We start from the raw sequence: 12,623 nt of genomic DNA, 5'->3' as shown, positions 1-12,623 counted from the left end.
ATCAAACCGATTTGATACACATATGTGATAAACATTTTGTTCAAAGTTGCATTTAGTCAACACCATCGAACTGCACTCTGTTCAAGATCTTAAAATAAATATGCTATAGAATCGTTCAATTTGAATTGTATTTCTGTTGACTCTCCTTAAACCCAAGTTAAGGTACTCTATAATGGTTACAAAAAAATACAAACACATCCACAAAACAGGAGCAAGTTAATCTGGGTGGTCAACAGGTTTTAATTTTAAATTAAAATTACATAAATAGTAATGATCTCTCAAGTAGCAAAAATATAAAACTTCTGTATAAACCTGTTCAAGATACTTCTCCAAAATACAAGTATATCTTTAAAAAGTATACAAAACAGCATTTAACCTCAAAAAATTCATACAAGACAGGGCTGGGTTAATCTTCGAAGTCGACATTCATCAAGGATTTTAAAATAACATAAAGGAACCTTAAAACTTATTTAAAAATTTTAAAAATATATTTAAAAAATGTTAAAAAGACTCAAAACTTGATTATCTATGATATAAATTGCCGTTTGAAATTCTCTTTCGATAATATTAAATGAAAGTTTCATTCATTATTGCGCGAAACAGGAGCCGAAGAATCTGGGAAAGAGACCTTAATCAAGCAGATTTAAATATCATTAAAAAAAACAAATAATTATAAGCTAAGTACACCGTAAAAATCGTAAACTAATTTTAAATACATACTCATCCAAAGTACAAATATGTAAAAGCAATATTTAAAACAGCATATTAAAAGTAATTAAAAAAGTCACGAAACAGGGAACTTGAAAATCTTTGAACTTAAATTATTTGTTATGCAAAAACTCAATTTAAATATTTTTCAAACAACATCAAACGAAATCGCAGGGGCGGACGAGCATATTAAAAATAGTTAAAAAATCGCGAAACAGGGGAACTTGAAAATCTTTTAACTCAAGTGATTTGTTATGTATAATCTTAATTAAAACATTTTTAAATGGCAGGAGCGGGCGAGTCGGGCAAGTCGACGTTCAAATGATTACGATCTTTCATGCTAAGCACATTATGAAAAATCGTAAAAAAATAATCAAATACATACTCATCTAAAGTACAAATATAGAAAACATTATTTTAAACAGCTCATTAAAATATTAAAAAAAGTGAAGAAACAGGAAGGGGGGAAACTTGAAAACTTAAATGATTTATTGAAAACTCAATTTAAATATTTTTATTTAATATTTTTCAAACAATATCAAACCGCAGGAGCGGGCGAGTCGGGCAAGTCGACGTTCATCAAGCAGATGCGGATCATCAACGGGGCGGGCTACGACGAGCAGGACCGGAGGGGCTTCGTCGAGCTGGTATTCCAGAACATTGTGACGTCACTGCACAACCTTATTGACGCCATGGCGACGCTGGGAATCGAGTACCAGGACGAAAACAATTACGTTGGTTTCGTTTGATCTAAAATAATGTATCTTAAATGGTGTTGAACGCTAATGAAAAATAGCGTTTTTTTTGATTATTGATTCGTTTGTGTTAATATTTTAAATAATATTTTGTATAAAAAAACTATAACTACACAACCTTACTGACGCCATGGTGGTGTTGGAACCAGAATAAAAATAATTATGTTGGTTTATTGGTATTATTATAAAGTGTTTATGTTTGTAGTAGTTTATTTTTTAGATTCTATGTTTAATAATTACCTTATTATAAATGTTTCTGACATATTTCTTAAATTATTACCAGGGTAGTTTAATTTAAACATGAAATAAAGTAATAAAAACCTGTATTAGCAGAAGTGTACGAAGTGACCTTTTAAATTAAAAAAGTAATAATGTTACTACGGATGTGCTTTATACTAAAAAATTTAATATATTTTGATCTTTGGAACATAAATAATCAAAACAAACTTTTGTGTGAGCGTTTTATATCAATGGAAATATTGACTGTCAAGCTTGAATTTAATAGTATGTATTCTGTTTTGTTTATCTTGCGGGTAAGACGATATGCCAGTATCGAGTATCTGACTTTAGTATTTAAGAACTTTGCAATTGTTTTTTAGTTTGTGGTTGGTAGATTTAGCTAGAAAAATTTCGTCTTCTAATGAACTTTATTTTGTTTTCAATCACAAGTTAACATAATAGTGCTAATAGTTAAAATTGATGATTTTTCAATCCATTTATTAAAAGCTAGTTATAACTATATTAGGTTCGTGTAGCAAATACCTAACACATGATTTCAAACAATTGTACCATCTGAAAACGACAATAAAAAATACAAATCGTTGATATCTAAAAAGTTTAATATTTTTTTAGTGTTTGAGACTGAGGTTTACTGGGAAATAGCATTCAAAAAACTAGAGTTTTTTGTTTGAACAAATTTATATGCATCATTATGATTTAGGTGTCGTATATAATATTTACTGAAAAATAAAAGTTCTCAAATTACGTGCATACAAGCAGATTAAATACAGTTAAGCTTTGTGTTGTTTTTTTTTTTTGTTTTTAAAATTGAAATCTATTTATGATTTAGAGACAAATTTGAATTAGTCTATGAATAGTTTTCACAAAGGATGTTTTTGTTGGCCAAGTTAATCTAAACTCCAACAGATTTTATGTTTGACCTATCTCATGACAACTATTAATTATTATTTATTATCAAATTAAGTTTTTATTAAATGTTTAAAGGGGCAAGCTTAAGAAGTGATATATAATCGGAAAAAATAAATGTGTTTACCTAGGTCTAACTAACATCTACAAACACTTTTATTGTTCTTGAAAAAAAATATTAGTTTTTTGGAATTTTTGAAATACCAAAATTACAGTATTTTAAAAATTCTTTGTCTATATCTCCTAAAATTAAAAAAACTGTTAGTAGTTATTAATTATACTTACATACGCATTATGAATATATTTTGAAATATATGTTACTTTTTAAACCGTTTTCCTTTCAATTTTTTTAAGAATTTGAATTTTTTAAACTTGATTGTCCAAATTTAAATTGTCCGAATTTGAGTTTTTTTGAATTTAAATAGTCGTGCTCCAGTCCTATCAACAATTAATAGTTTGATAACAATTATTTCTTATATTTGCTGTCAAACACAAGTAAAACATATTCTACTACTTATAAAAAAAAATCTGTTTATGTATATAACAACTTGACACAAAAAAATGTTTCGTTAAAAATAGTCCGCGACCTACCTGTGCCCATCCGTTTTTCAGGCTGGAAATAAATTTTAAATTAAAATAAAAAAAAAACTGCAGGAGAGTGCGGACGTGGTGAAGTATATCGTATTGTATTAAAAATTCATTAAAATATTAACAGCTAACTTCAACAAAAAGTATCGTAAACAATTAAACTTTAATTGCGCAGGAAAGCGCGGACGTGGTGAATAAACTTATTGTGTTGAACAACATTAAATATCACTTATAAACAGTTTTATTTTGTAAAGTTACCAATAAAAAAACTACGCCACGGGAAAAAGCTGTTTAGTTATATAACAACTTGATTCAAATTGAAATACTTCATCAGAAAAAGTCCGCGACCTGCCGGTGCCCACCCGTTTTTTTCAGGCTTAAAATAAGTCTTATATTAAACAACACCACAGGAGAGCGCGGACGTGGTGAAGGGGGTGGAGGCGAGGTCGGTGTACAACCACGAGGCGTTCATCAAGCTGGTGCCCCACATAACCAGCATTTGGAAGGACGAGGGGCTGAAGAAGTGCTACGACCGGAGGAGGGAGTACCAGTTATCTGATTCCACTTCATAGTTAGTTTTATTTTTGTTTGAAAAATTACCATTTATCAATTATCGGATTTCACTTCATAGTTACTTTGTTTGAATAATATATATTTGTTTATTTGGTTATACAAAAAACAATAGTTTAGACGTACGTTTCGTATATCAGATATGAAATCCCATATACTCCTCAGTAAGCTAAAATCTTTAAAATATATATATATATATATACAGTTTTTTAAAACAGTGTTTTGTTTTTAGCATAACTATTGCATCTACGTTTAGTAAAGTGCTTTTTATTTTAAATGGAACTGGCAGATCATTAAAGCTTTGTGAAACATTAAGGCTTTATGAAACATATGTGCCAGTATTTTTATAGTTGTACTTTTCCAATAAATTATTAATATAATTATATATAACAAGTTTCAAAATTACGTCATAATCTATTTATGCTAAATTATTTAACTTTCATTTGTGTGTTTTGTTTTGTGCTTAATTTAAAACTTGTTTTGATAAGCACGAAACTTGAGTTCTTTGAGTTTTACATCTTGAAATAAACCTTTATATATATATATAATTTATTGAAATGGCGATTTTAAAAATTCTGGAACATATGTTTCACAAAGCTTTAATTTTTCATAAAGCTTTGATCATCAGCCAGTTAAATTCAAAATAAAAAGCACTGTACTAAACAAAGATACAAAAGTTATGCAAAAAAACAAAAAACAGTATGACGTAATATTGTACATTACAAATATTCAGTACAATAATCGATCTACCTTCTAACTAATCAAACAACTAAAATTAACGAAAACAACAGTTAATTGACTATAAAATGCTTCAAAATTTGTTGTGTTTTAAGAGAAGCTTTTTTATATGTCGACAAGACAATATAAATTCGCTCCTCTTATTTAAACAACCTTCCTTTTTTAACGCATACATAACGGCTGTTGATTCTTTTAAGCACAGCCTACAAACAGGGTTGTTACCATCTGCTATTGGCTGTGCTCTTTTTATCACCTCCCAAGTTAATTTAAAATCAATGTTTTTGCGCTTAAGGCCGCAAACATACTTCGAAAGCTCAGTTTCATTTTCGTATACACCACCTTTAAAGGATTTTTTATGGTTGGCATACCGAAATCTGAATTGAGTGGAGCATAAGCCGATGTAGAACTTCTTTTCAAGGTCAGAGTTAACTGTTGCCTTGTAAATAATGTTCTCTGACCGGCAATTGCCCCCCTTCAAATTGTATTTACAGCCACCGGCGCAATTACACTGATTTTTGATTGAATTACTTTTGTTTAAAATCCTTTGATTATGTGACTTGATTAATCTCTCCAAATTCGCCATACATGAATAACTGATTCGCATATTATGTTTGTTAAATATCTTTGATAATGGGTTATTTTTGTTGAAATGTTTTTTTACTAGATTTATAAATTCTCTGCCGATGTTTGTTTTAACTGAAGTACAGAATGGGGGATTATACCAAATTATATTTCGCTTTCTTTTACTTTTATTGGTCGTTTTGTTTTTTTGCTCCGTTGTTTCAAAATTAAGTTTATCATTGTAACCGCATTTTTTCATTATTAGTTCGTAATCTTGTTTTGTCTTTAAAAAGTTTTCTTCGTTGCTTGATCTTTTATTTAAACGTTTATTAATTATTTTTGGTATTTGGTTTATAATATTTTTTGGGTGGCTAGAATATTTATTTATATACATAATTTTTGCGTTTTGCTTTTTATAAGGCATATAGGAGAGATCATGCAAGTTGAGCTTCACATCCAGGTAGTCAGTCGTCAACATTGGTGATTTAATAGTGACTCTTAACCCCATAGACTTGAAGAAGGCGTGCGTTTGTTTTTTTAGCCTTTCAACTATAAAGCCAGAAGAATTGGGCAGTACAGCTAGACCATCGTCCCTGTACAACCCAACTCTTTCTAAACCAAAGATATTCTTCAACCCATCTAACAAAAAAAGACCTACTAATTCACATAACTCTGCACCCATGAACGATCCCTGCGCTACATCAAAAAGAGAGCTGGTGTTATTTGCTCTCTTCTTTTGCCACAGGTTTCCTTGTTCATAAAGTACTGATTTACATGCGTTTTTTATTAGACTTAAATCTTCAGTAGGTACGCTAGTATAAATACCAGCAAATTTTAGTGATTTTATTACCAATTCTTCGCTGATACAAGGATAAAAATCGACTACATCAAACTTAAAAAAGCTGTACGTTTGTTTTTCCAAACTGTTACAATGCGGTTACAATGATAAACTTAATTTTGAAACAACGGAGCAAAAAAACAAAACGACCAATAAAAGTAAAAGAAAGCGAAATATAATTTGGTATAATCCCCCATTCTGTACTTCAGTTAAAACAAACATCGGCAGAGAATTTATAAATCTAGTAAAAAAACATTTCAACAAAAATAACCCATTATCAAAGATATTTAACAAACATAATATGCGAATCAGTTATTCATGTATGGCGAATTTGGAGAGATTAATCAAGTCACATAATCAAAGGATTTTAAACAAAAGTAATTCAATCAAAAATCAGTGTAATTGCGCCGGTGGCTGTAAATACAATTTGAAGGGGGGCAATTGCCGGTCAGAGAACATTATTTACAAGGCAACAGTTAACTCTGACCTTGAAAAGAAGTTCTACATCGGCTTATGCTCCACTCAATTCAGATTTCGGTATGCCAACCATAAAAAATCCTTTAAAGGTGGTGTATACGAAAATGAAACTGAGCTTTCGAAGTATGTTTGCGGCCTTAAGCGCAAAAACATTGATTTTAAATTAACTTGGGAGGTGATAAAAAGAGCACAGCCAATAGCAGATGGTAACAACCCTGTTTGTAGACTGTGCTTAAAAGAATCAACAGCCGTTATGTATGCGTTAAAAAAGGAAGGTTGTTTAAATAAGAGGAGCGAATTTATATTGTCTTGTCGACATATAAAAAAGCTTCTCTTAAAACACAACAAATTTTGAAGCATTTTATAGTCAATTAACTGTTGTTTTCGTTAATTTTAGTTGTTTGATTAGTTAGAAGGTAGATCGATTTTTGTACTGAATATTTGTAATGTACAATATTACGTCATACTGTTTTTTGTTTTTTTGCATAACTTTTGTATCTTTGTTTAGTACAGTGCTTTTTATTTTGAATTTAACTGGCTGATGATCAAAGCTTTATGAAAAATTAAAGCTTTGTGAAATATATGTTCCAGAATTTTTTAAAATCGCCATTTCAATAAATTATTTAAAAGCCCTTCAAGTGGGCTCAGTTGAAAATGTTTAAGTTTAAACATTAACCTTATTTTATTTATATATATATATATATATATATATATATATATATATATAATAAGAAGGTTATTATTTAAACTTGAACACTTTCTACTGAGCCCACTTATAGGGCTTTTAAATAATTTATTAGAAAAATAAGATTTTAAATGTACCAGTATTTTAAAAATCTTATTTTTCCAATAAATTATATATATAAAATAAGGTTAATATTCAAACTTGAACATCTCTACTGAGCTAACTTTAAGGGCTTTTAAATTTTTGTCTTTATGAAAGATATGTTCCAGTATTTTTAACATCGTCGTTTCAATATATTATATATATATATATATATAAAGGAATACCAATTATCTGACTTGACTTTATAGTTAGTTTGTTTGTATGAATAAAAAAAGGTAGTTAAAAGGTTTACCAGGTGTCTTATTCAACTTCATCGTTAGTTGGTTTGAAATAAAGTAAACTAAAACAAAATGATGTTCTTGTTACCAACTGTCCGATTCCTTCTCATAGTTAGTTTTAATTATAGATAATAAATTTAAAACATGTTACTATTGTCAACTATCCGACCCAACTCCTGTTTTATTGTTGAATAAATAAAAAAATTAAATTAAACAGAAGTACCAATTACCCGACTTGACATCGTAATTAGTTTGTTTGAATAATAATAAAAAAAATTAAAGTAACAGCCGTCTAGTTCAACTTCATAGGTAGTTTGTACAAATAAGTAAAATGGAATACCAAGTGTCTGATTCAGCTTCTTGTAAAATTTATAATGTTATTCTGATAAATAATAAGTCATAGTATCAGACATGCGATACAACTTTATAGTATGCGGTTGTGAAATGAGTATTTGTGTGAAATATGATAAATTTTATTTTTATTTTGTATATTTTTGGTTTGTTTTAAAATTAAAATAACCAGCTATCTATACTGATATATTACATACTGACATCAAGATAAAACTTTATATCATTTATAGTTGTAGAATCATATTATTTTTAAATAATTTGTTATACTTTAGCTTAATGTTATAATAAAACTAAACTTTATTCATCGTTTTTTGAGCACAAAATTAGCATACCATCATTTCAAGTTTTACTTCGTAATGTTCTCATTAAAAAGTATAATTATTGTTTTAATGAGGGCAATTAAACTAAATCTCAAATTCTACTTTAATGTTTTTATTTTGTTTTTTTTTAAACTGTGTCATAGTTTGAAATAGCAAGTAGTAAACCTGTTTGAACTCGGTAAAAATGCAGCTGTCAGTCTAAATTTGGTACTTTATTGTTTTTTTTGCTTTAGTTTTTTAAGGTGTCATCTTGGAGAGTAAACATTTAAGGTTCTAGTTTAAAGACTTTGAAAGCAAGCATTTTCAGATGCGAGAGCTCTTGTTTTGCAATAAGTTTTAACTTGTAATTTTTATCATTTTCTATGATATTAATTTATTTGATATATTTACTAGTAGTTTCGTGTTATAAATAAAACGCGTTTGCTTTAAAAGTTTTTTGTTTACTTTGAGCACATGAAAACAAACTTGGAATTTAAGTGCTCGCCGTGGCATATGTTATGTTTTATAAATTAAGCGTACTTGTGTACAAATACAAAAATAGATATCTTTATACTTGATTAAAAAGTTACAAAATAGTAGTAAGAAAAATTCTATTAAATACTTTGTTAAGAATGGGAAAGAACTATACTCAATTACGGAGCTGTTTGATTTAAACTTTACTAAACGCTTCACTATAACAAAATAGAATATAATTAAAAAAAATGTTTCATATTTTGCAACATCATTATTTAATGACTCATGGGGCCTTTTAGTAAGAAAAACTTGTCATTGGCAAGCATTGAAAGTTTATGAATCATCTTTGGGCAGTGTTCAGCAAAATATGCGTATAGATGTTTGTTGTAAGAAATAATTCTATACACTGTTTTCAAGCGCAACGTCTATCCAAACAACTCGAGTATTTGAAAAATTGTTTATCTGAACAACAAATTTTTAACAAAACGTTAATCTTATTCTGTCATTTTTTTTACTGGTTTGAACATAAAACATTGTTTTGTTTATGCTGGCTCGTAAAAAACATACAATAAAATATTTAAATTTAAACTGAGAAAGTTGTCTTGCTTAAAAATTGTTTTCTCATAATACTGTTTACTGCATAACGCCAAGTATGCATGTTTTAATTGCAAGTTTGTATATTTTTGTTTTGATGTAACTTTTACTTTGTTTATTAAAAGTACTACAACTTTCTGTACGTTCAATTTTTTTGAGAAAATTATTTGTTAATCGACCACGTGGTGTTTAGTTTGGAACTAATAAAGTTTATTGTATCCCGAACTTCTTTTTGCAGGGGGTTGCCATAAAATCAGAAAAAAAAAATCAAGAAAAAATAGGGGTTTTTGAAAAAAAGGCAGGAAATTTGATATTAACATGCTCTAAATAAGAAAGTCAGAAAAAAATGGGGGTTTTCGAAAAAAAAGTCAGGAAATTTGATATTAACATGATCCAAATAAGAAAGTTTATTATCACTAGAAACTGCATTTTGCTAATGTTATTTTCAAAAAATTTACCTTTACAGTTCAATTTTTTTTTCGGGGTAGTCTAATTGAGTTTTTGGATAAATTGAAATGTTTTAAATGTTTGTTTTTATATTTTGAATCGGTTTTAGTTATAAATTCGATTTTGAAAAAACATATTTATTTATTCAGCTCGATATGTGGCAACCCTTTATGCGTTTGAATATTGCTTTTACATACAAAAATAATTCTTTCATTTGATCTTTATTTTTTCAGAAAATGAAAATATTTTTGTTGCTAACAATTTAGTAGGTCGTAAAATCACGTTTTTCGCTTTACAAAAAAAATTATTTCCAGATTAGATTTAATTTTTTAAGATTTTAAAACCTTTTGTAATAAAAACGTTATAACAAGCTATTAAATATTATGTTTTTTTTGCTAAAAAGTACGAACTTTTGCTGTTTATCGCACAGTACGTACGTTTTTTTCTTATGTAACAAGGTTGCCACTTTACCTGGAAAAATCTGAAATTTTAATCAAAAAACCTGGAAATCCCGGAATTTTTTAATAATTTTAATATTTTCTGTAGTAAAATTTCGATTTGACACAAAAAGTCTATCATATAAATATGATTTTTTCTCTTCTTAAAAATTTTATTTATTAAAAAACACATTTAAAATAACTTTACAATATCTTTTCAATGTTTTTATACTATTTAACACAGTTTCTTATATATAAATTAACTTAAAACTAAAAATAGACCCAACAATAAGTACTTTTAAAAACCTGGAAGAAATTTGGAAAACCTGGAATTTTTTTTTTAAAACGAGTGGCAACCTTGATGTAAGCATATAAATTTGTAGAAAAATAATTCGTAACGAAGTTTTGTTGTTTTAGTTATTTGTTACTTCTGTCTGATGCCAGCTATATAGTTTTTTCTATGTAAAGAAAAACAGTTATTCGTACAACAAAAAAAAAAGAACTTAGAAAATTTGCAACGATAGAACTTTGTTAGTTTGGAAATGAGAACATTATAAAGGATGACAAATGTGAAATATATAATAACTGCAGTAGCAAAACTTATTTGTTGTTCATTACCAAAAGTACTTGATGATTAATATGAAATTGTTTGTTGCTGAATGTGCTATCATTTGTCACACGTTATGTGTACTGATTGTTTTCTTTAAAAATAATAAAAGTTGAATAAAGTTGATATATAAACAATTTAATTATTGTAGTTGAGCAGGTTAATGCTTAAGTGTGCACAGATTTAATTCTGCTAAACAAGTGTGCATAGTTGTTTTATATTCAAAGTACATAAAAATAAAATACGGTGTTGTTTTGATACAAAAAAAAAATTAAAAAGTATGCTTTAAGTAAAATTTATTTTAATATTTATTTAATATAACAAGATGATATCTTATTGAACGCCTAGTTTGCACAATTTGTGTTTAACAAATGCAGTTTTAAACGTCTGAATTTTGGTTTGCATTAAAATTAAACAAAAATTAAGCCGATTAAAGTCTGAGTTGTTTAAAACCAACATGTTGACCGTCATCTGTTTAAATATTTTGTTTTTTTCGCAGCTTACAATTAAATTCTTACGCTTTAAGGTTATTGATAATGTGTGTGAAAAATTAAGTTACCGACCAATTAAAAGAAATGTTTCGTTTCATCTCAGTTTAATTGTGTTTTTTTTATCTACAAACCAGTTTGATCTGTGCACTATTAATAAATACTTGATGTATAAATATATGTTTGTAAACAAAATACTGTAATTCGTTGAAGCTTAAAATGCACCATGTAGTTGGTTGCTAACTGTTGAAAAAATCTTGAAAACAATTTAATAAATATATGAACCGTTTTTTATTGCTTTACCTTTGTGTTTTTTTTTCTAAACTTTCACAACTGTTGCTATAATTTAATCAAATCACGAACTTTTTATTGGGATTTTCAAACAATTTACATTTATTTATCAATTTATTAAGTTTATTATATTTTGAAAAATACTAACACAAAAAATTGCTAGTGTTCGGGTTATGTTCGATGAAAACCCGTTTGTTGTGCAATTATTCCAAACAAAACGTCAAAATAAACCTGTGAATTTAAAGCTCTGTAAATTTCTGACCGCAGCGAATTACTCAGATAATGAAATGTTTATTTAAAAGCTTAAAATAGCATTAACTTGCCACAAAAAGCACCTGTAACGTTTTATTTCTGTTATGATAGTTAGCTAAAGCTAATTCACTCAGTAATTGTCAAATTGAAATTTAATAAGTGTATCCTGATTATTATTTACGTTCAGTAAATTTACTGCTTTGCAACTGTGTAATTTTGATTAGCACAAACATACTTCAACTGTTCAACAAAATTTAACAATGATTAAAACTAAAACATTAATGTGTAATATTTAATTAATAAAGTTGCTTTGAAGCATTAAGTCAAATGCAGTAACACATTTTTATCTTTAAAAGACAAGATAAAGCACCCTTAAAAATTAGTCATAAGCAGATTTTTTAAAATAAAATTTTAGAAGCTAGGTTGTAAATAAAATATTCAATTTGCACACCTCTATATACTAAGTTAAATAAAAAAACTAAACGAGCTATACTTTACGCTAAAAAAGTGTTAGCAAACCTAAAAAAGCATTTTACTAAACAAAATACCATCAAACAACAATTTAATCATTTTCCACCACGCAGCTACCTGGAGGCGATAGAGAGGATCCAGCAGGTGGACTACCTGCCCACATTGCAAGACATACTGAGGGTGAGGGTCCCCACTACGGGCATACTCGAGTACGAGTTCAGAATAAAGAAGGTCATTTTCAGGTGAGATTAAGTGTTTTATGTATTTTTTTAAGTATACTGTGTTAATTGCCGGAATTTTGAAATAAGAGTTCAGAATAAAGAAGGTAAAGTAGGTGAATTTAAGAGTTTTTTTGTTAAATATATGTATAATGGTCAACTATCGGTGAGCCATGCACGAACGTTTGTATTGAACAAACAGTACATGTTGGTACAGTATTTAAAACACTTTATTACATGTTGGCAAG

At 28.2% G+C, this 12,623-nt stretch overlaps 1 protein-coding gene across 3 annotated transcripts in view; it reads left to right on the top strand.

Annotated features, from left to right (window-relative positions):
- LOC145849762 (guanine nucleotide-binding protein subunit alpha-14-like) overlaps positions 1-12,623 on the top strand; it is a 42,592-nt gene that overhangs the window by 11,612 nt on the left and 18,357 nt on the right. For all 3 annotated transcript variants that reach the window (XM_082954814.1, XM_082954812.1, XM_082954813.1), the window contains exons 2-4: positions 1,258-1,442; positions 3,608-3,768; positions 12,271-12,399. In XM_082954814.1, the coding sequence (XP_082810940.1) occupies positions 1,258-1,442; positions 3,608-3,768; positions 12,271-12,399 (475 nt within the window). The remainder of the gene's footprint in view (positions 1-1,257; positions 1,443-3,607; positions 3,769-12,270; positions 12,400-12,623) is intronic.

This window comes from Thalia democratica, chromosome 2 (assembly GCF_965202585.1).
Source record: "Thalia democratica chromosome 2, ktThaDemo2.hap1.1, whole genome shotgun sequence".
NCBI classification, from domain to species: Eukaryota; Metazoa; Chordata; class Thaliacea; order Salpida; family Salpidae; genus Thalia; species Thalia democratica.
Note: the sequence above shows the minus strand (reverse complement) of the source record. Positions and strands in the feature narration are given on the sequence as shown.